Source organism: Equus asinus, chromosome 8, assembly GCF_041296235.1.
Source record: "Equus asinus isolate D_3611 breed Donkey chromosome 8, EquAss-T2T_v2, whole genome shotgun sequence".
Classification (NCBI taxonomy): Eukaryota; Metazoa; Chordata; class Mammalia; order Perissodactyla; family Equidae; genus Equus; species Equus asinus.
In genome coordinates this window covers 42,754,397-42,778,363 of record NC_091797.1, presented here as the reverse complement: position 1 = coordinate 42,778,363, position 23,967 = coordinate 42,754,397, and the positions used below count along the sequence as shown (strand labels likewise).

Sequence of the window (23,967 nt, the reverse complement as noted above, 5' to 3'; positions counted from 1 at the left end):
ACAAAACTACACTGCCCCCTAGAGGGGCATTTGGAAAATGCGTGAGTGTTTGGTTGTCTCAATGGCTGGAGGCACAACGGGCTTTTGCAGGGCAGGACCAGAGATCCTGGAAGTCCTGCAATGTTCAGGACAGTCCTACACAACGAATTATCCTTAGGATGGCACAATTTTTGCTAAACGACCTTGTATACTACATCTGGATTTTCAGGGCCTTTTCTAACAGTGAAATCCCTGCTCCCGCCTTAGTACCCTCTCATTGAATCATCTTCTCATATACTACTGGCAATGCTGTGTAGGACCTTGTTAGGATTTTGACTTTTATTTTGAGATGAGAATTCACAGCGTGCGTTTGGGTGTCCTGAGAGACTCACCTTTGGAATCCTGAGCTATCGTAAGAGAAATCTGACCTCTCCAAGGCCACCGTAATTTTAGGATGCCCAGACCACGTGTAAGTGTTCTGGCTGACAGTCCCAGCAGACAGCCAGTATCAGTTGCTAGACATATGAGTGAAGATGCCTTCAGATGACTCTAGCCCTCAACAGCTATCCCGAGAATCACCTCCAGCCAGTGAGCTTCCACCTGAAGCCCCAGACATCTTGGAGCAGAGAGAGCCATCCCCACTATGCTCTGTCCTAATTCCTGACCACAGAATAGTCCATGAATGTAATAAATGTTTACTATACTATAATAAAAATATTTGTTTTATGCCACCAAGCTTATTATGCAGTAAAAGTAACCAGAACAACTCCACATTCAGGAATTTTCCCTGTCAAGTCCCTCAGTATTACCCAATAGGACTGCCTCCAATTTTTTGCCACCATAAGTAATTCTTCAGCCAACACCAGGGTCCATGTCTTCTTACGGCCTATTTAAGAATTTGCTATGTATTTTCGAAAATCATGATTGTTTACAAAATTGTTGGCTCTGAGAGCAGAACAAACTGTGAAAAGTAAAAAACATTAGGTAGATGATTAGGGATGAGAAAACTCCCTCTAGGGACTATGTATAAAAAGATGCTTGTGGGGATGTCATTCAGTGTACATTCCAGCCTCCGGTCTTGGTGCCGGGAGTACGGCTGAGACCAAGACTCCCTTGTTAGAATTCATCTCTTTCGGGGTAGTGTTATAATACTGTTTGGTTTCCTAGATCTATATCCTAGCAGAGGGAGGGCCATCTTCTCTTATTTTACACTTCATTTTTTCAGCAGCTGTTTAAAGAACTTGCAGGTTTTTGGAGCTCTATGCAGAAATTAACTTGGACTAAGAGAAAAAGAGGCAGACCTGTGAAGCTCAAGTCTTCTCACCCCATGGCTCCCTTTGCTCCAGTCACACTGGCCCCTCTTGGTCCTCCCAGACCATGCTAAGCAGGGACCTGACTTGGATCATTTCTTCCACCTAAAGTGGTTTCCCCCAGGTAGTCACTCTCTCATCATTTTACGCCGAGGAGCCTCAGTGAGGCCTTGTCTGCATACCCTGCTGAAAGTCGCAACCCCCAGCTCCCTACTCCTTCCCGCTTTACTTTTATCCAAATCACTTATCAACTTGCTGACATATTAAGGATTTTATTAATTTATTTTTTTATTATCAGGCTCATTCCTCCCTTCAAAGTGCCACAAGAACAGGAACTTTCAGGGTTTTTTTTACTATGTATCCTCAAGGCTAGACTAGTGCCTGTCATATAATAGGTGCTCATGTTAAATAAAGTAATATTCTTTACACCGGCTGATGGGGTCACATAGAGGTAAAATTACTGGCTCTCTAATGATTTGCCTGACTTATACCTGGAATTTGCAATAATTTCTATATTATTCTTCTTTCCTAATGAATAATGCTTAATTATTTCCCCGTTACATATATTTTTACTTGATTCAAACAACTTCCTGGTGAAAATGGGCTAATTTTCTACCCCTATTTTGCAGATAGGGAAACTGGTGCAATGAGTGTTACTGACTTGTCCGTGATTGCACAGTAGCCAAAATGGCATTTGCCTCTTTGTGGTGGTGAAGTCACACCTCTGGGACCTCAGATCCTCAGTTGATTTTTCTTTTGCCAAGGAACCAGGGTCCTGGTATCTAAAAGTTCTAACTCCTACCTTCATTGCATGGATGGGGACAGAAAGATCTGTGGGTCACTGAAAGGGGGGTTGGATTCATCTGCTTGGTTATGTACGCAGGTCTTGTTGTCCCTTTTTCTTTCTTCCTACAGCAGAACTTTTATAAATGACAAAGTCTTATTTTAAAATTTGGAGTCTGTAGTCTTTTTTTTCCCATACAGATAGTAAGATTACAAATCAACACATTTGAGGGCCTGAACTGTACTAACGTCTCCAACATGTGAGTGCATCTTGTGGAGCTGTCATCCAGGAATTCAGTTTTATAAGCCTCAAGTGAGGTTCTTTCCCAGAATTTTAAGACAAAGTATAGAAATAGAAGCTGGCCATAATATGAGCAGGAATAAGATGGATGAGATTCTTACAAAGCACTCCCAAGCCTCTAGTTTCTCAGATATTAAGAAATCATGCAGTCAAATAGAAAATGATAGAAAATAAAGTGAAATGCCAAGAATTTAATGACAGATATGTGCATGGGAGTTTAGACGGAATGCTTAGAATCTGAACAGAGGAAAACTGAAATGTGAGAGGGGTTGATGAGCTGAAAACCATTCACAGAGAGAGAACTGGTTCAAGTTAGATTGCGAGTATGACTGTTTAAGATACAATTATACCAAGAGGAAAGAGACAAGTTATAATGCTGTTAAAGATTAGTGGAAACATTCCTTAGGAATCCAGTGACTTCATTTAATCTGATTCTTTGCTCATGAAAGCACTTTCTGATCAATAATTTGTGGTCATTTCTTAGGCCAGGCATATTTCCCACTACAATTAATACAGTGAATTCTAGTTTGATGACTATTTCTTGTGAGTTTTGTTATCGTGAATATATTCCTCAGATGCAAGCATCCTAATAAAGTCCTTGCTTGAAGCATTCCATTACTACATCCAGTTTCTAGCAGCTGAGGCTCATGGAAACACTGCAGAGGAAGACAGGCTGATGGAGAATGTCAGGTTTGCAGGACCCTGCGTAAGGTTTTCTAGCCCTAAGCTCTATGGATTATTTAGACTTTTGTTATAGCTCAGATCTTATAAACCTTCTGAGACAGATGAAAGAGTAGGTTCTTATAGGAGAATATGAGGTTACAGCGAACAAATTCAGAAAAAAAAATTGCTTGAAAGAAGATGGGGACTGTATCTATGCTAAAAATATGAAAATAACAAAAACCAAAGGATATTATTGACAGTCAGCCAATATGTATGTTAGAAAGAGGCACCTCCTGGGTGGTGGAAGATAAAGCCCTATTGAAGGACACTACATGCCCCCTATTCTCTTGTTATGAAATAAAATCCTCTGCAGCCTTTTTTCTATTTCTCCATGTAAAATATCAACTCAGGCCTGTTCTTTCTTATAATATTGACTAATAAAATTTCAGAACTTAGCTTTAAAAATGGAAATCTATCATTAAAAAGATGATTGTCAAAAAACTAAGCAAGTAGCCCCTCTCCCCTGAAGCTACAGTTACAAATCTCCTTTATAAAAGTAGTCAAAAGAATGTGATCTAATGCGTTGTTAGATTCTCTCTTGACCAGCATGGGGTTCTGAGCCAGTATTCAAAACTACCACCGAGTTGTTTGTTCTCGATTAATGAAAACTCAGGAATGTCACTTGATTGTAAGGGATCTCCTAGGACGTCCAAACACTAGACGTTGTTGCACAGCCCTTAGATAGATATCTATGCAGCATGCAATTCTATCCATTGGCTTATTTGATCCTGTGCTGTGAGGGTAACAATGCTGTATTTGACATCTGTCTTTTTAACTGGTTACTAAAACAGGACTATGTACTAGTTTCAAAGGAGATCAATGGTACTTTCTTTTTCTCCTTCGTGCTCAGAGGAACAAAGAAAATCCTGATTGCTAGATTAATTTAACAAATAATTTGAGAGTCTGCTCCATTTAACTAACCATACAATGTTAAATTGGCATCTAGAATTGTGCATATTTCAGAATCTTACTTGATAAGCTCTTCACAGCTCATATCTAGTTGTTTCATCCTGAAGTTCTGTCATCATTTTGAAAAGGCTGCTCATAGTACAGAGGAAGCCCTTGGGGTAACTTTCAGTCAGACCACATGCTCAGCCCTTTGGGCTGCTCCTTTCTGCCTGTCTCTGTAGACTTTAGCCCCACCCACCATTTCTGATTCCTTGAATGCTGATACCCACTTTCTTACTTCATCTGCCTAGAATGCAATTTTGTACTCCTCCTACCCCCACTGGTAATATTATTTATTCTGTGCTCCTTGGGCTTTCCATACACATCTCTATGGAAGCATTTATTATCTTATGTGTTTTATTTATTTACTTATTTATTTATGGACAATGCGTATATATGATTCAAAATTAAAGAGCAAAAGAGGGTTACAATCGAAAAGATCCTCCATCCATCCCTCCTTCTAAGCCATCTAGCTTTCTTTCCTCAGAGGCAACCAAATGTTAGCAGTTTATCTAGTATCCCTCTACAGATATTTTACATGTATACAAACATATATATACAAAATTCAACTGTGTACCATTCTATACCTTGCTTTTTACACTTGACAGTAAATCTTGGAGATCATCACATATCAATACCTGGAGAGGTCGTATAGTACACAGTGGTTACATATATGGATTTGGAAGCTAGACATTTTAATCTTAGTTGTGCAACCTCAGGCAATTTTCTCAACCTCTCAGAACCTCCATTTTATAATCTGTGAAGCAGGTATAACGATAGTAATTTAACTTAAAAGGTTGCTATGAAAATTAAATGATTCAATGTATGTAAGGAACTTTTTAGGACATTATCTGGCATATGGTAAGCAATAAATACTAGCTGCTATTTCGAAAAAGAGCCTTCTCATTAGCTTTTACCATCAGGTAGAATAGTGTACTGTAATTTATTGCTTTATTGTTGATCATGCAGATTGCTTCTAGTCTTTTGTACTACAAACTGGGCTGCTGAAAAATCCTGCACACATGTCATTTTGCACATTTTCAAGAATGGTAAATTCCTAGAGGCAGGGTTGCTGGGTGTAAAGATATATGCATTTTTAATTTTCATAGGTATTGCCAAAATTTCCTCCATGAAAGTTCTACTAATTTTCAGGGCCACCAGCAGTGGCTGAGAATTAAAGTCAGGGAGCCTTATCCAGGATTTTCCATTCCTATTTTAGTATATAATGACCGGCCTATAGCAAATAATAGATGCTGAATAAAACGTTAGTTAATTGGGTGGAAAAATGGTTTAGGAAATACAGTTGGGTTTTGGTGGCAGCAAGAAAAACATTCTAAATCCACTTTGGCACCTTGTTTCCTAATAAAGCCATTGAAGATTATTAGAAGGCAGGGTAGAAATAGTTAACGTTTACTGATCACTTTGAGCTAGTCTACTGTTACCAAGATTTCTTTTAGAAACTGGAAAAGGTGATAAAAAAAGCATTACTAAAGTTTTGTTAACACTGTAATGCAACCAGATGGCCGAAGATCTTTAACAGAAATTTAGCCAGAGCCCCATTGATTTACTGGCTTTCCTGTAAAAACAATGCTTTATTATTGTAATAATGGGCCTTCGCATTTAGTATCTCATATGATTCTGATACATATGCAAAGATACAAAGGCAAAAAGGACAAAAGAACATTGAGTGACTAAGTTCTGCTAAACTTTAAATTTATCATTGCAATCTTCAAGTTATTCCCATTTTAGAGGAAAGATATGGAGATCCCTATCTTATGTAACTTGCTGCAAGACACGTAACCAAGTGGCCTAGTTGGGCTAAGAATCTAGCACAGCACTAGGAATGTGGTTAATGCCCAATAAACTTGAATAAATGAAAAGTTGCCATGTAAGAGTGGCTGATAAAGCAAAAGCCTATTTCAGTGCTTCATTTACACTTTCCACCTGTACAGAGGTGGGGATTGTGACCTACGATAGGCAGTAGATTCTACTGCTAAGGGCATAGACTCTTAAATTTGGCTGCTTAAATTGCATTCACCCTAGTTTTTGCTGTGACCTTGGGTAAACTACTTCTGTTTTGCCTTATTGAAAAATAGAGCTGTTCCAACAAGTTAACAGACGTTGAGCACTGTAACATGCCATGCTGTACACTGTGCTTGCTAACAGTACATTCATTCTACAGATCAGTACTCAAGAGTGGTTAAATTTATGGTAACATAGCAAGTGATGGAGCTGGGGTCCCAAGCCAGTCCTTCCATTCCTAATCCCACTTGGTCTGCGACCTTCACTACACCTTGTGCATACATCTGCAGTTTGGCAAGCAAGTGGAGACGCACATTCACTGACTAATCCCTTTTTCTTGCTTAATGTATTCACATCTCTGAGTCTACAGCATCCTCTCTTCCCTGCGAAGCCACCGAACAGCCTGCCTCACCTTTACCAAAGACGGCCTCAGTGACTCGGGGGCAGCCTTGGCTGGTACCTCCTCCTCCACCTTTGTTTGGAACAAGGAAGGGGGCGGATCGAGAACTGCGAGGCTTTCCCGCCTACGTTCCTCTAGTTTTCAATTTGGTCCGAAGGAGTCAAATAAAAAGCTGGGCTTTTTTTTTTTTTTTTTTTCTTTTTCTTTCCCCTCACGGATGCGCCGTTTTCCTTTTGTCCTTAGAATTCTGGTCTACCCTCAACTTCCTGTTCGGCCGTGGCAAGGGTAGGACCGGGACTCTAGGTAGGGGTGGTGCTAAGCGCCACCGTCAGGTGCTGCGGGACAACATCCAGGGCACCACTAAAGCCTGCCATCTGGTGTCTGGCCCGGCGCAGCAGTTAAGCGCACCTCGGGCCTCATCTACGGGAAGGCCCGCGGGGTGCTCAAGGTCTTCCTGGAGAAGGTGATCCAGGATGCTGTCAGCTACACCGAGCACGCCAAGCGTAAAACAGTCACCGCTATGGACTTTGCCTACGCGCTCAAGCGCCCTCTAAAGGCTTCGGCGACCGATTCCATTGTATCTTGCAGCTCCGTCCTCACTTGTAAAAGGCTTCAGAGCCATCTACCTTTTAAAGAGCTGAAAAGCTGTTCAGATATTAACTTGTTCCTTTATTTCCTGTATATTTATGCTAACTCCATGTTAGTTTTCTGCACCTAAGAACAAAGTTGACATCAGAAATGTTTGCAGATATCACCCATAGTCCCTCCTAAAAAGTACACCCAATTTGAATTGGTAGACAAAGTGTACCAGTTCTTTCTTGGGAAGTGTTAGGTGGCTCTGAAAAGAGCCTTTGGGTTCGACAGTGCCTACATTGGTCTACTTGGAGCTGGTGTACTTGGTGACGGCCTTGGTGCCCTCCGACACCGCGTGCTTGGCCAGCTCCCCAGGCAGCAGCAGGCGCACGGCCGTCTGGATCTCCCTGGAGGTGATGGTCGAGCGCTTGTTGTAATGCGCCAGGCGCGACGCCTCGCCCGCGATGCGCTCGAAGATGTCGTTGACGAACGAGTTCATGATGCCCATGGCCTTGGACGAGATGCCGGTGTCGGGGTGGACCTGCTTCAGCACCTTGTACACGTAGACCGAGTAGCTCTCCTTGCGGCTGCGCTTGCGCTTCTTGCCGTCCTTCTTCTGGGCCTTGGTCACCGCCTTCTTGGAGCCCTTCTTCGGGGCCGGAGCGGACTTGGCGGGCTCAGGCATTCTGAACAGCTGCAAAGGTAAATGTACAAGTAGAAAAACCACAAGCGGCACCTCTTTAATTACAGTCTCTTATGCAAATGAGGTGGAGTAAAGCTCTCTGGTGATTGGTGGTGACTCTTGTGTGACGTCATCTGGTTTCGCCCAATCAAGATACTATTCTGCACAGTCGCGTTTCCATTGGTCTAAATGAAAATGAAACATTAGCCAATCATACAGCTTGCTTTTCGCGCCCAGCAGGGCCTATAAAATATGCATTTCAGCACTTTCGTTTCAGTCAATTCTGACAACAGCTGCTGCATCCTTAGCGATGTCTGGACGAGGCAAGCAGGGCGGCAAAGCTCGCGCCAAGGCCAAGACCCGCTCTTCTCGGGCCGGGCTGCAGTTCCCCGTGGGCCGAGTGCACCGCCTGCTCCGCAAGGGCAACTACGCCGAGCGGGTCGGGGCCGGCGCGCCGGTGTACCTGGCGGCGGTGCTGGAGTACCTGACGGCCGAGATCCTGGAGCTGGCGGGCAACGCGGCCCGCGACAACAAGAAGACGCGCATCATCCCGCGCCACCTGCAGCTGGCCATCCGCAACGACGAGGAGCTCAACAAGCTGCTGGGCAAAGTCACTATCGCTCAGGGCGGTGTTCTCCCGAATATCCAGGCCGTGCTGCTGCCCAAGAAGACCGAGAGCCACCACAAGGCCAAGTAAAGACCAGGATTGGAAGCAACTAAACAAAAGGCTCTTTTCAGAGCCACTTCTATAATCATGAAAAAGGTGACACTGCGCTTCAGTTTTTTACTCACTACAACTTTTGAACATCACTCACTCTTGCTAGTTAGGCTAAAGTCCTAGCTACTTTGATCTTGTCCATAAGTACTGGGATCTAGCAGCCTTTACTAAAAAAGTAAGTTGATGTTTGTGTTACAAGTATAACTGCGAAGTCATTATAGTTGAATCTGCAGGATCAATAAATTGACCCAAGATGAATATCTAGGCTCATGTGTGGAGTTAGCGGTAGGCGCTTTAGGTGATGTGCTTATACACCTTTGAGGGATCTCTTGGAGGAACACATGAGTTTCTATAAATGAAGCACAGAAACCCACTGGGGGTTTTAGTTTTTAGCTTAATTTTAGTAATCCTTTTTAAAAAGTTTAACTTGCTTTGAACACAGCTAACTAAAAGCACTTGCATGTAATTTGTATTTATATGTTACCTGACTACATTACCATAGTGCCAAATATGCAGATGTTCAAGTACAGTGGTCCAAGCTTGATTATAACAACAGTGGTACTGGAAGCTAGTAAATTGGTTCCAAAAGCAAAGGACAGAGACCTGCACTTTGAAAAAATATGAACTCCTCTTCTGAAAATGTCAAAGGCCATTAAGAGGCATAGCGAGATAAAAGACTGGTATCTTGTCCGTAAGTCTATTTGGGCATAACAAGGTCCTTTTATTCTAGGCCTTGGAAAAGATCCAAACATGACGCTTGCCAGTTTTGCAATTTCAAAAAACAGACACAAAGACTATTTCTTTTGTTTCCTCTTTCATTCTAACATACTTAAGCTTCCCATAGATATTTATTTCACACTTAGGTATCACGCATTGAGGATACAATATTAATAAAACACTGCCTGTCCTACAGAAACTCAGTCTAATGGGAGAAACATACAAAAGTAAACAATTAACAAGCACACAATGTAGCAAGAGAAGTAAGCACAGGATATTAGAAAAGCATAGAGGTGAACGTCTGATCTGAGGATTAAAGGGATTTGGGAATTAGAGGAAAGGATAGGGATTCCAGCAGAAAATAAGCATCACCAGACACATGGTTTCTGATATATGCGGACAAATGACAAGAAGTTTGATACTGGCAATAAGAGGTTACAAGACATAGGAAGAAAACAGAAGGGATCTGTAGGCCACTCTCTTGGTTTTAAATACTTTTTTCCTTTTATTTTTCCACAGGGGCGATTCGCCCTAAACTAAGATCTATTACCAATCTTTCTCTTTTTTTTTTTTTTCCCCAACCACTCCCGCCTCCCTCCCGGCCCCCCACCAAAGCCCATTACATAGGTTTGTATAGTTGTAAGTTTTTCTGGTTTTTCTATCTGATCTCCCGCTACAGCGTGGCTACTGACACAAGGAATGTGGTTCCGCGCTGGGGGAACCGAACCCAGGCAGGCCGTGGAAGCCGAGCGCGCTGAACTTTAACCACTGGGCCATCAGGGCTGGCTCTAAACACTTTTTCTATACTAATGACTCCCAAATCTTTACGTCCATCCTAGACTTATCTCCTGAGTTCCGACATAAATATTCATCTACTTTCTGAAATTCTTGAATATCTCCACAAAACTCAAAATCATATCCTACACTCATCATCACTACTTCCCTAATGATTCTTATCTTAGTACTTGGCATCACCATCTACCTACTAGCATGAGCCTAAATGGTCTGGTGTCATTGAATATTCTTTTTTGTGTGCCATCACTATACCAAAATAATTCCTTGTATGGTGTGATGAAAGCAAGTTGAAAGTCCAGAAAGAGCTCCTGTAGAAGGCTAACAGACAGTTCAACACATGGAATGTTTGAGAGACATGAAGTATCTGTGTCCACATCCTTACAAATGTCCACATAACTAGACCTACTCACTGCCACTGAATAAATCTTCATAAAATCAGAACTGAAAGATTAATTCAGAGAAATATATTGACTGCCTATCTCCAGGATAGGGTACCCTATCCAGCCAGCAAAAGTAGTGATCAGTGTAGAAATGGCTATCTCTGTTGTGGACCCTCCCTGACTTATAAATAGCTAGCTCTGTTTCCCACCCCAGAAGGAAAGAAGGCACTGCTTACACACTCAATACCAACCTGTTTAGAAACTGGCTTTAGTTTGGATCAGTAGGGCCCTCAAGGAGGGCAGAGTGGCAGGGAGGTCACTGCTTCCCTCCAAGTATTTTATCCTCCTTTCCAGAGGAAGACTGATTACTGAAAGGGGACTCTTTTATTTTGCTTAAGATGCTGATTCAAATAGGAGGTATCAAAACAGTTTAAATTGGTAACGTATTAGCATCACGCTTACTTCAGACATGGAAAATCATAGGTTCCACTACTCCCCATGACCCCACTCACAGGAAGGTAATGAGGGTGATCACGAGTAGATGGTTTAACGTTGCACTAGTTATCTAATTTTTTAAAAAGTACTAAGAATGAAACTATTCTTTCCACTTGTTTCCAAGTTGATAGATACAGATGACATACCTATACAAGTCAATGTGCAGTAAAGTCTACTTGAATGCTTGGATGAGAATTTGTGTATTAGGGATAAAGGATTAACCTACACCACAGCTAAAACTGGTAGTGTAAATTGGGGCAGTAGCCGGTCACGACAGAGAAGAGCACCTGTAGGGAACTTAACTGCCAGATACAGTCCCTGCTGGAGGAGCTTCCAGTCTGAAAGACTAGATTATAAAATGCCAGGAAACTGGGATTATGTGCCACGGATAAAACGAGCATCAGTAAGGATTACAAGGAAACAGTCCTTTTCCGTGTACATGTGGGCGGCTCTGAAAAGAGCCTTTGGGGATGAATGGGAGACCTTGAGGCTCAGGCCCTTTCCCCGCGAATGCGACGCGCGAGCTGGATGTCCTTGGGCATGATGGTGACGCGCTTGGCGTGGATGGCACACAGGTTGGTGTCCTCGAAGAGCCCCACCAGGTAGGCCTCGCACGCCTCCTGCAGCGCCATCACGGCCGAGCTCTGGAAGCGCAGGTCGGTCTTGAAGTCCTGCGCGATCTCGCGCACCAGGCGCTGGAAGGGCAGCTTGCGGATCAGCAGCTCGGTGGACTTCTGGTAGCGGCGGATCTCGCGCAGGGCCACCGTGCCGGGCCGGTAGCGGTGGGGCTTCTTCACGCCGCCCGTCGCAGGCGCGCTCTTGCGAGCCGCCTTGGTGGCCAGCTGCTTGCGCGGCGCCTTGCCACCGGTGGACTTGCGAGCCGTCTGCTTTGTGCGAGCCATGGCCTGAACGTTCGATTCGTGTAAAAAGTGAAGGCTGGCCGCATTATTTATAGTGACAGTCAGAAGCTGATTGGACAAAAGGAGGCCAGAACTACCCAACTGTCACGGGATTGGTTAAAGGACTCGGAATTTTTATTTGTTGTGCCTTAAACCCTCTGATATTCTTAGGTACCATGCCCTCAACATTTTTTTCTGTTTTCCCTGTAAAGTTATTCACTCTATGCCAGAGATTTCCAGTAGACATGCGAGCTACACTAGAAATTTTTCTAGGATCCACATGAGAACAAAATAAATCCAGGAGAAATTAGTTTTAATACTATGTATTTTATTTAACTCAATACACCCAAAATATTCCCATGTAATCAACAAAATTCTTCGCTATTTTAAATTCCTTTTTACTTTGCACTGTCTTCAAAATCCAGTGTGTATCATACATGTATAGCACTTCTTAAGTCAGACGAGCCACGTGTCCAGTGATCAATAGCCACAATTGGCTAGTGGTTACTATACTAGACAGCTCAATTCTGTATCCTCTCCCCTCAATTTTCTATTCTTTGAACACTTAAAAGTTTAAGAATTTTTTTTATTTTTCAGCAAGAAAACTCTGATTTGCATATGAGGAATTCTAGGGCTAATAACTTCACAGACAAATGCATCCTTACAAGGATTTCTTTTCATTTTAAGATAATATAATTTCACTGTAGCATAATTTCTTGTTCTACTATCCTAGAAATTCAAAGTTGTAACAGAAATCTACTGTCTCATTAATTTGGGGCAGTGGGGTGCTGGTTTCATCATGGTCATGAAGCAGTGTGTATGTCTCTAATTTAAACGAGTTACTTGTAAATCCTTAGCTCTTAATGAATCTAATTCTCCATCACCAGTAACTTCTGGTTAGGACAAGCTGAATCACTCCCTGAGTTTCCATCCACATCCAATAGTTCTCACTAGCAACTGGCAAAGCCCATAGGATAGGTCCCTTGCATGATACCTGATACACCTAATCCCCCATCCCAGGGCTAGAAGTTACCAACTATTAAAAAAGGAGAATTTAATTCCATGCGTGTTTCAACAAGATCTTTAAGTCACAATAAAAAGACAAAGAAAACCACATTTTAAAAGCAGAATTTAGAATTTTTATCCTGACATGATCACTTTATCAAGCACCTCAGTTGATTTTTCCAATAAAAAAGCTGATTTAAAATGCCCTTAGTTTAAGAATGTGAAACAAATTTAGACATGAAACTAGGTCTTTCTCACAAATCCAAAGGCTCCAAAAGTGGCCTCTGGCCTAGCATAGAAGTTTGAGTTGACCTCTGGATCTGCGGGATGTTTTTAATAAAAGCCAGAAAACAAGTGTTTTAAAACTGCCACATTTGCCTCTCAGAAAGCAAATAGCTCGCCGGCCAGTACTTTCCTTCACTTACAGGCTCGTGATGGCCAAGGGGGGGTGATGATATCTGAGAGTGAACAGACTCTACATCACACGAGTTACGAGACTAATCCAACTACCGATATTGCGTTTCACAAGTACAGAGTTCAAGCTTTAAAAGCTAGTGCTCAGTTCTTCCAAGAAAACAGAAGGTGGCTCTGAAAAGAGCCTTTGGTTTGACTGGGAGATTTGAGTTGCTGCAAAACGAGTCGACTTCTACTTGCCCTTGGCCTTGTGGTGGCTCTCGGTCTTCTTGGGCAGCAGCACGGCCTGGATATTCGGGAGAACACCGCCCTGAGCGATAGTGACTTTGCCCAGCAGCTTGTTGAGCTCCTCGTCGTTGCGGATGGCCAGCTGCAGGTGGCGCGGGATGATGCGCGTCTTCTTGTTGTCGCGGGCCGCGTTGCCCGCCAGCTCCAGGATCTCGGCCGTCAGGTACTCCAGCACCGCCGCCAGGTACACCGGCGCGCCGGCCCCGACCCGCTCGGCGTAGTTGCCCTTGCGGAGCAGGCGGTGCACTCGGCCCACGGGGAACTGCAGCCCGGCCCGAGAAGAGCGGGTCTTGGCCTTGGCGCGAGCTTTGCCGCCCTGCTTGCCTCGTCCAGACATCGCTAAGGATGCAGCAGCTGTTGTCAGAATTGACTGAAACGAAAGTGCTGAAATGCATATTTTATAGGCCCTGCTGGGCGCGAAAAGCAAGCTGTATGATTGGCTAATGTTTCATTTTCATTTAGACCAATGGAAACGCGACTGTGCAGAATAGTATCTTGATTGGGCGAAACCAGATGACGTCACACAAGAGTCACCACCAATCACCAGAGAGCTTTACTCCACCTCATTTGCATAAGAGACTGTAATTAAAGAGGTGCCGCTTGTGGTTTTTCTACTTGTACATTTACCTTTGCAGCTGTTCAGAATGCCTGAGCCCGCCAAGTCCGCTCCGGCCCCGAAGAAGGGCTCCAAGAAGGCGGTGACCAAGGCCCAGAAGAAGGACGGCAAGAAGCGCAAGCGCAGCCGCAAGGAGAGCTACTCGGTCTACGTGTACAAGGTGCTGAAGCAGGTCCACCCCGACACCGGCATCTCGTCCAAGGCCATGGGCATCATGAACTCGTTCGTCAACGACATCTTCGAGCGCATCGCGGGCGAGGCGTCGCGCCTGGCGCATTACAACAAGCGCTCGACCATCACCTCCAGGGAGATCCAGACGGCCGTGCGCCTGCTGCTGCCTGGGGAGCTGGCCAAGCACGCGGTGTCGGAGGGCACCAAGGCCGTCACCAAGTACACCAGCTCCAAGTAGACCAATGTAGGCACTGTCGAACCCAAAGGCTCTTTTCAGAGCCACCTAACACTTCCCAAGAAAGAGCTTGTTCGCTATTACCTTTATTTTTCTGTGTAAAGCAAAATTGGCGGTTTTATTTTTCATTGAACTATGTAAGTATAAATAACCATGTGAAGTAATTTTTTTAGGTATCCTTTGGGACTGGCTTCGTGTATCTATATTTTTCCACTTTTAAGTTCCAGTTGCCTTCTATTCTCAAATTTTTTGTACTTAATTAAATGGAAATAATGCCTCTGCCCTTTGGGCTGCGTATTTGAAAATCCTGCGGTGTAGTGAGAGTAGCCCGGACGTCAGGACCGTTTCTGGGGGTTCCTTTCAGTTTTTCTCTGGATAGACAACGCTGGTTATTGCATTTGGAGCTGTAGTTCGGAGTCGGAGCATTATCCGGAAGTTGGTCTCAGTTGAGAAGGCGGGAGCACTCTTCACACTCTGTTTGAGTGCTTGCTCCTCAACATGTAGCAGGCTCACAACCTTATGCAATCTTTTTAATAGTGACACTCGCCCTGATATGGGTTTCCCTACATTAAGCTCAGCATCTATGGGATTAAAACCAAAGCACTAATTTGCTTACTCCTTAACTTCCTGGCTGCAGAATCCACTATCTGCCATGAAGACAAATGGCCAAGGACAACCACCTGGATTCTCATCTGTTCTTCCTCCTCTGCAAGTAGTCTCAAGGCCAAACACAGGCTGGTGGAAAAGCTCCAACCAACAAGGCCATGTGCCCCCCCACCCCACATAAAGCCCCAAATAAAAACCCTTACTTTTAGCTTTTCAGGGAGTTTGGGCTTTCAGCATTAACTTCCCTTTTTCCTTACTCAGCACTGTGCTATAATAAAATTCCTACTTTCTTCCACTACATCTCGTGTCAGATTGGCTTGCTGCGCAACAGGTGAGCAACCTCACTTCAGGTTCAATATCAAAATCTCTATCTTTATCGTCGGAAGTTAAGGTAATCTTAAAGATAACAGTGCTGACAAGACTTGGTGACTTGAGTTATGAGACAGCATAATTTAGGTTGTGTTCTGTTTTCTGTTTCTCGCCTAGTTACCTCTCCATACAATTTACCCCACCCTGGTCCACCACCTCCCATGCCCTTCTGTAAAATTATAAGCATTGTTAAAGGGATTAGACAGCTTTTAGTTGTGGTGTAACAAGCATGGTTTGAAAAGTAAACCTGAGTCCTTTCTTTGTGTCAGGCTGAGTGAAGAGTTGGACAGCTCAAAATTTCTTTTCCTTCTCCACCTCTTCAGTTCTCTTTGAATGAACATATCCAGTAAAGCAATGTGTCTTTTCTATGTTGACAGAAAAGCCTGGTGCCATTGATGACGGGGGAAGCCAAAGGGCATGTTTGGTTTAGGGGGTTGCATTAGGTTACTAGTGGCAGAAACCTGGGGAAGAATTATTGTTCTATCTTTACTCAAGAGTAAGGAATTGGAGAGTGTAGATTGCAGGAAACAAAGTACAGCGTGGTGCGTGTACTTCTTCTTGAGGAAAACTTCAAGGTTTGCTTATTCAATCCATCCACCATTATTCACTCCTTCACATTTATTCAGAAAACTGCTCTTGAATGCCTAATATGTGCTAAGAAATATTCCTGCAATGGGCAAGTCCCAGCATCCTCAGATGAAATAGTTAAGAAAATAACTCTAAAGAAACTGGGAAGTAAGCAAAGTGGAGCCTGCCTAATTTGATAAAATCCTGTAGTGGGGGAGGGGAAGGGTACTCTAGGCTGAGAAATCTGAACACAGAGTAGGCTGAAGTAATCCTTTAGAGTTGCGAGACACTGGAATGGCTGGAGATAAATGCAGAAAGGTAAGCAGGAGGTGGGAGGGGGACCTTATGATACTGAGGGCCTTTGTACACCTTGAAGAAGGCTATAAAGTTTATCTACCAGGGGAAGGTGGAGTCTATGCAGATTTCAAAATCTTGTAAAATGTATGATTCAGATTTATATTCTGATGGCTCTGTTGAGAGTAAATTGGAAGTGGGAGAGATCCAAGTTCAAGAGGCTGGAAAAAGCAGCCAGTGGTGAGGGTCTGAACCAAGACAGAGACAGCAGTCAGAAAGAGGAGGAAGAGGGCAGGAAAGGGGGATTTAGCAGATAAAGGAGGCAGAAAGATTAGGGCTTGCTGCAGAGTGACCTACAGGGGAAGGTGAAGAAGGACAAGCCTGGAATGATGTCCAGCTTTCAGCCTGGGCAATCTATGTGCTCTAGAAAGGGGTTTCAGAGGAGAGTTTGGGAGAAACAGACTTGCCATTGTTCATTCTGATGGGCTTCAAGATGCACCACTCCAAAATATGGTGCCTTGACATACTGAATATCTTTAGCCGAAGGAGTTTGAGAAAATGGCAGAAGGAGGAAGGTCACTCTGGTCTCCCTCCACTTCTTTCCTGAAAGCCGGAGATAAATCTCCCATGTGAAAGACACCCTCCCTGTACCAGGAGGGAAGGAAACATCCTTATCACCACAGACAGGATTTTAGGGCAGAAGGCTGAATAAACAAATCTTGTTACTTCTTCACCATTTGCTATCCCTGGTTCAAACCCCTTTGTCTCCTCAATTCTTCACAAATTTAATTGTTTCTTTGTCTAAAAGGTATAAAAGCTTCCTGCTCTGGTCATTTCTTCAGTTCTTTATTCTCTTGTGAAGGCTCCCATGTACACGTAAAAAATCAATGAAATTTGTATGCTTTTCTCCTGTTAATCCGTTTTACGTCACTTGAGGTCTTAGGCCAACCAGAGACCCTGATAGAGGAGAAATTTTTGCCTCGGCTACAGTCTTCATGCCCTCAGTTTGCTTGGGTGTATTCTATTCCAGTGTGCCAAGATTGTTAACAAACTCACATTTAAATCCAAATGTCGCAGCTGATTATTCTGAAGCAGGGGTTAAGTTCTTTGAAAAGAAAAGTCTACTTCTGTTGTTAGTCTCATGAGAACTGTGGAACGTCTAGAAGAGACTAAGTCCTACTAGAGATGCTAAATATACTTGAATTTCTTGTGGAATAATAAAAGAGCAAAAGTCAGATGAATTTTGGGCCCCATGTTTTGGGAAAGGGTAGGCACACTCAGCAAAATACAGTGGTTTAGGGCAAAGACTCTGTGTTCTTTTCGGCTCAAGATTAAGAAACTTCCTGAGGCTTTCAAGAAGTCTTTCTAACAAAAGTAATGACAAACTTCCCTCCCTTTCTTCTTTCATATCTTTTGTCTATGCTTACTATAACTTGATTTTAACTGTATATATGAAATATTCTCTTTATTGATACAATGGTGATATTTGAAGGTGGGGAAATTGAGAAGAAGCCTTAAGGAGGATCTTATGTGATTATATCCTTATTTTAGCTATAAGATACTGTTTAGGAGTTGTTTTAAAACATGCAATTCTAGGTAAAGATTTATGCAAAGGTATTAGAAGTTTAAACAAAATAAAGATTGTTATAGGTGCTTTATTTAGACTAAGGCGTGCATATAGAATAAATGTGAATTATGTAGGAGAGGGAAAAGTACCCCTCTAACTTCTTGGCTGAGACCCCTGTAATAAAAGACAGATTAACAAGAGAGAAACAAACAAGTTTGTTAACATGTATACATGAGAGATAGCCTAGGAAAAATGAATATCTCAAAAAGGCTGCTTAGAATTTAGGTTTAAATACCATCTTACTAGGAAAAGAGGAGAAAGGATATAAGCCTCTTAGGAGAGAGTAAACGATGTTTTTTATGTACAGGTCTCCTTGAAAACAGAAAAAAATTAGAAAGCACATTATTGTTAACTACTAGAGATTTTTAAATGTATCATAGAACATGCTTGTGATGGGATATTATGAAGACAATCACGTTTTTCATTTTCTCCACGTAAATTTTTAATTTTGCATTCCCATTCCAAAGCAATTTTTAAAGTCTTAAGGCTTGGTAACTAGTTACTACGGTTCAAAACACAGTACAAGGGAACATAAAAAGGCCTGTGTGTTGCCAGTAGATGCCCCTCCCCCACTCAGGGGAGAATTCCCGCCTCCTTTCTTGCGTTCTCAATTCGGTCCGCCAACGGACCTATAAAGGCCTGCATCGGCCGGCGTGGCGACAAAGCGTTGTGGGGTTTTGTCTCTCACCATGTCTGGTCGTGGCAAAGGCGGCAAGGGCCTGGGCAAAGGCGGCGCCAAGCGCCACCGTAAGGTGCTGCGGGACAACATCCAGGGCATCACCAAGCCCGCCATCCGGCGCCTGGCCCGGCGTGGCGGCGTCAAGCGCATCTCCGGCCTCATCTACGAGGAGACCCGCGGGGTGCTCAAGGTCTTCCTGGAGAACGTCATCCGGGACGCGGTCACCTACACCGAGCACGCCAAGCGCAAGACGGTCACCGCCATGGACGTGGTCTACGCGCTCAAGCGCCAGGGGCGCACCCTCTATGGCTTCGGCGGCTGAGTGCTTTTGTCTCTTTTCCTTTGACAAGTCGAAAGGCCCTTTTCAGGGCCCCCACCCTTTCACCTGAGGAGCAGTGATGCTGGTTTGCCCGTGGGTTTTGCGTTCTATTTCTGGCTTTACATTCCTAATTGCTTATTTTATCTTTTTATCCTTAAAGCTCTCTAAAAAGGTTCTATGTATCGTTCTTGGGTTAGGGAGAAAGCAAAAGTTGGTGGTTTGCTTGTAGTTGTATTGAATTCAGATTTGTTAAGTGTTTCATCGGGTAACAGTACTCTAGTGGGATGTTTCCATTTTAATAGAAAGCATGATAGGACAGAGTCAGAAGGAAACATCCAAGTACATGGGTTTTAGGTTTGAGCAGAATAGTATTCTCTGATTTGTAAATAAGGTACATCGTGTATGTTAGAATGGGATAGAAGGAATGAGAAGTCCACCTGACACCTTAGCCCTAATTCCTGAGATGTGGCCTGGTCAGACATGAGGACTTAAAATTCCACCACAATTTGGTGACACCTATTTTGGTGCCATCTGTCTTCTGCTCAAGAAACAAATAAAACTCATGGCTGTAAAACAGGCTAATTTGCAAGCTACAATTGTGACCAATGATACTTACCCTTTCATGTCTCTTTGATAGACCAAGTATGTCATTGGCCCCTTGTTCTAGTCCTAGTTAGCACTCAGTGTAGAAAGCTGGTAGAGCAATTACATGCTAACTTAAGTAACATCCCACAGAACAATTGGTGAGGGTGGGATGCAATTAAAATGGCTTTTAACTAAATTACAAGGAAATGAGGTCGAATTATAGAAATGTTCTCTAGGATGAAAAAAATACAAGGCAGCCCTCTAACCCAGGAGGGCTACTCAAAAGAGACCATTGGTACAGAGTGGAAAAGGAATTAAACGACATTAGGAGATAAATCCAGGCCTAAACTCAGAGAAGGCCTTAGCATCCTCCCAGAGGAGGTCTTAGAAACCATAGGAAGAAACCCAAGATGAAAACTTGGGTGTTGATGGAAAGCTTGGCAAATGCAGATACACAGACTAAAGTAACAATTGCCCACATGTACATAAAAAGAGAAAACAATGACCAGATTTATATATTTGGAGGCTGAAGTTAAAAACTTTAAAAATTCCCTTGCCCCCCCAAGAGTTAACCTTTGTAAAATGAAATGCTAAATCAGCATCTAGCCACTCTCTCAATTCAGGAATGTTTCCTCAAGGACTCTAGAGGTGTCTCTGAAATAGAATCGTTAAGGAAGAGAACACTCTTATCTCCCAGGTTCCTTGGAGGAGGTGGGCCTATCAGCTATCACATGACGCCAAATTGCAAAGCTTTCCTGTTTTAAGTGGGATGTACCCACTTAGCTGTATGAGAGATGTCTTTCTGTGTTTGCAATCCCTTTAGCAGACTGTCTGTGACGCGCATCACATTCTGGGTTAATGCTTGTTCAATAATAAAACTTGTGATTCTATTACTTTTGTGGAGAGGTTTTTCTGGATCAGGAGATTTTGTTTTTAACTATATTTTCCCATCACCTTCTGAGGGTCTATTATCTGTTTGTGGCTTTTCATTGATTTCTTGAATAACTTTGACATCTCTCGATTCTTACGAACAAAACAAGCACCAAAAAAATCCCTAAGTATTCTGTGCTCAATTTAAGTGCTATTTTTACAGCTATTATTTTAGCATTTTTCTTTAGAAATCTATGACCTCCATTCTTAGCCTGATGTAAAGAAATATTAGAAAATTTTTGATATCTTTTCTAAATCCAGGCCTCAAATTTTGAATAATAAAACCGTTAAGGTGTTACTCATATCTAAACTATTTTTGTAGTTTCCCAAGTGGCCACTAGGCCACACATAATATTTGTTCTCTCATTTTATAAGCAAAGATTTACTTTATGTTTGTAATTAGCAGTATACAATTATGAGAACTGTTCTGCTATATATTGTGCCATATAAAAAAAGAGGGCAAATCAAAAAAAGGAAACACATCCCTAAGTTAACTCGATAAAATGTTAATATAAATGTTTAACAAGTATCCTTTTTTTTTTTTAAGGAAGACTAGCCCTGAGCTAACATCTGCTATCAATCCTCCTCTTTTTGCTGAGGAAGAGTGGCCCTGAGCTAACATCCGTTCCCATCTTCCTCTACTTTATATGTGGGATGCCTGCCACAGCATGGCTTGTCAAGTGGTGCCATGTCCACATCTGGGATCTGAACTGGCGACCCCCGGGCTGCTGAAGCGGAATGTGGGCACTTAACAACTGCGCCACTGGGCCGGCCCTCTCCCTTTTTTTTTTTTTTTTTAGCAATTATACTTTTTAAGTCGGATAGAGCATACTTATATTCATATGAAACACTAACAGAAAACTGCCAACGGATTTTGTTCCTGGGTATAAATGCCCTTCTCATTTGGTGGCAATAATAGCAAATACTTTATGGGCTATATCAGAAGGCCCTTGGAGATTTGTCAGTGTCTTCACTAGACCTAAATAGAGGATTCTATCTCACTCCATATTATAATATTGATTAATCTACTAAATTAACCAGATATATTCTCTCTTATCATCAACAGATGGTTACTGTTTCTCCAAACACTTGTCTCTAAAGGTTCCTGCTACAAAATACAGATCTGAAATTGAGTTTTCCAGAGCATCAAAAGAACTTTAATAAATAACCGTACCGGGTACCTGTCAGACTCTACCACAGAACTGATTTAAGATTTTCCAAGCCATATTAGAAGCAGGCTACCTAACCCAAGATCAGAAAAGTAAGAATTAATGACTTAGGATGAATGAACTGATTTGATTGTTGTTAAAGTTTCTTTACTAAAGCCTTCTTATACTTTCAGTTGCTGTCTTTTTCAAACTGATTCCTAAAATTTTAGAAAGATACTCTATTAGAAGAACTTCTGATAATTGTCAGGAGTACTTAGGAATAATGACTCTGTAGAAAGTATGATACATATTGATTGGCCTGTGTACAAAACAACACAGAAGAGTGATTGGATTTTATACAAAATGCTTTTTCACAGGAATGTGATTATTAACATAGGCTTAAAACTAATTGATCCTCCTTAAAACAAGTAGGCCTTTATCCCTTTTCACAACTATGCCATTAAAACAGAGCAAGTTGAATAAAAGATAAAATTTAAAGTACTGTTTTATAAAATACCTAATGGCCTGATTATATTTGATAAGTCCTTGATCTTGGTTTTCTAAACATGTTGAAATACGTATTTCTTATACTATTTGCAGAGTTTTATTTCTGCTACGGAGAAAGAAATGTGATGGCTGAAATTCATAAGATGCATTAAATACATATTAGTAGTTAGAAAGTAGAGCATGTGTGTGTTAAGTATACAGAGAAAGGAGTAAAGGACGGAGAGATGCGTAATATTCCTGAGGCACTAGCTGTACTTGATACACCTGGACACGTGAGATACTGGAGGCAATAAATATTCATGATACACTAAATATATTTGGGATATGTGGTACCTTAATTCACTCACCCACCCGTGATAGCCATTCTGGCCCCATGTGTCCTTTGCCCAAGATACACAACTAAAACCCATGGCTATCGGACAGGCAGACCGTGAGCAACAACTGTGGCCAGCCATAATCATCTCCAATAGACTAAATGCCTGTCATTGGCCAAGGGTACCTTCTGTTTGTGGACTTTCTTGCCCAAACCTGGACTCCTGTCTTCATAATCACACCTTGCTTGCACACCGTCAGGAAGGCTGATACAACAGAGAGAAACATATCCGAACGTTATTTAACCCATGGTTCAGCTACTGTGGTTTATCTCCTTGCACCCTTATCCTAAGTCTTATCTTACCCCAGGTCTTTCCCCTTGTTTCATGCTATGTGTTTAAATTGACTTTAAAAACCATGCATCCCCAACATTTTATCTGAATCTTTTTGTGTCCGGGGAGCTCGCCTGGTAGTGTAGTATTTGAAGGCTACCAGGGCACCAAGGTAATTTTCCACAGGACAGTGGGGAATCAAAAGTGGAAGCAGGGAAACCGCTGAGGAGACTGAAGCCAGTAATCTAAGGGAAAGATGATAGTCCTCACACCAGAGTGGTAGCATTTTGGTATTGAGAATTGATCAGTTTCCATATATATTTTGAAGGCAAAACCAAGAGGATTTCTGGAAGAGTTGAATGTAAGTAAGTATGCAAAAGGACAAGGATGAAGTTATTATTAACTGAATGGAGAAGTCTTTTCATGAAAGGAGATTAGTAGGGGGGAATATTGGTTCTATTTTGGACGTGTTAACCTTCAGATGTCTATTAAACATCCACATGAAGAAAGAAAGTAGGGAGTCGGGTACAAGTCTAGAGTTTGGGAGAGAAGGCTGGGTTGGAGATATAAAATTGGAAGTCATTGATGTACAGATGGTATTTAAAGCCTGAGCCTGGTGAGATCTCCAAAGAGTGAGCATAGAGAGAGTAGTAGTAAAAACTTAGCCCTGTGTCCCCCAACCTTAAGGGTTTTGGGAGAAAAGATGAACTAGCAATAGATACAGAGCCTCCGCTAAAATAGAACCAAGTGAAGAAAATATATCACAGAGAAATTGTAGGGTCAATTATGTCAATGTTTCCAATAGGTCAAATAAAATGAAGGCTAATAATCGGCCACTGTATTCAGCAAAGTGATTTTTGTATTAGTTTATTTTCTGTCTTTCCCTAGTAAAAAATAAATACTATGAGGACAGGAATTTTTTTCTTTGCTATATCGCCAGGGCCAAGCACAGTGGCTGAAGCCAGCAGTCAATCAGTAATATTTAGTGAATAAATGAATTAAGTAATGTTCCTGATGCTATCAACAGAGACCCCTCCTAACTGACTCTATTAAGGTATACTCTCTAAGGTAGAGTCCTTAACAAATTTATGTTAAGTAATACATGCTAAATCTCAGGGCATTTAGTCATTACACTTTTCGTTAAGATTTTAGAGTAAAGACTACGGTTTCTTTTTAGAAGTAGTTTTCCCAGTACAGCTGGAAAGTAAAGCTAAGCTGTTGTCTTAGGCTTTTGATGT

The 23,967-nt window shown here is 42.3% G+C and overlaps 6 protein-coding genes across 6 annotated transcripts; 3 read left to right on the top strand and 3 right to left on the bottom strand.

Annotated features, from left to right (window-relative positions):
- Positions 1-7,100: 7,100 nt before the first annotated feature.
- Positions 7,101-7,764, bottom strand: LOC106823475 (histone H2B type 1-C/E/F/G/I). Its single transcript, XM_014829187.3, has one exon. It carries the CDS (start codon positions 7,722-7,724, stop codon positions 7,344-7,346), a length of 381 nt encoding a protein of 126 aa, XP_014684673.1. The 5' UTR covers positions 7,725-7,764; the 3' UTR covers positions 7,101-7,343.
- A 246-nt stretch (positions 7,765-8,010) lies between these two features.
- Positions 8,011-8,709, top strand: LOC106823470 (histone H2A type 1-H). The gene has a single exon (XM_070516853.1). It carries the CDS (start codon positions 8,032-8,034, stop codon positions 8,416-8,418), a length of 387 nt encoding a protein of 128 aa, XP_070372954.1. The 5' UTR covers positions 8,011-8,031; the 3' UTR covers positions 8,419-8,709.
- A 2,002-nt stretch (positions 8,710-10,711) lies between these two features.
- LOC106823479 (histone H3.1) lies at positions 10,712-11,731 on the bottom strand. Its single transcript, XM_014829192.3, has one exon. The coding sequence runs from the start codon at positions 11,726-11,728 to the stop codon at positions 11,318-11,320; it is 411 nt and encodes a 136-aa protein (XP_014684678.1). The 5' UTR covers positions 11,729-11,731; the 3' UTR covers positions 10,712-11,317.
- A 1,645-nt stretch (positions 11,732-13,376) lies between these two features.
- Positions 13,377-13,769, bottom strand: H2AC13 (H2A clustered histone 13). Its single transcript, XM_014829183.3, has one exon. The coding sequence runs from the start codon at positions 13,767-13,769 to the stop codon at positions 13,377-13,379; it is 393 nt and encodes a 130-aa protein (XP_014684669.2).
- A 307-nt stretch (positions 13,770-14,076) lies between these two features.
- Positions 14,077-15,424, top strand: LOC106823472 (histone H2B type 1-C/E/F/G/I). Its single transcript, XM_070516852.1, has one exon. The coding sequence runs from the start codon at positions 14,077-14,079 to the stop codon at positions 14,455-14,457; it is 381 nt and encodes a 126-aa protein (XP_070372953.1). The 3' UTR covers positions 14,458-15,424.
- Positions 15,425-18,591: 3,167 nt separating this feature from the next.
- On the top strand, positions 18,592-20,390 carry LOC106823477 (histone H4). The gene has a single exon (XM_044777080.2). It carries the CDS (start codon positions 18,607-18,609, stop codon positions 18,916-18,918), a length of 312 nt encoding a protein of 103 aa, XP_044633015.1. The 5' UTR covers positions 18,592-18,606; the 3' UTR covers positions 18,919-20,390.
- Positions 20,391-23,967: the final 3,577 nt, after the last annotated feature.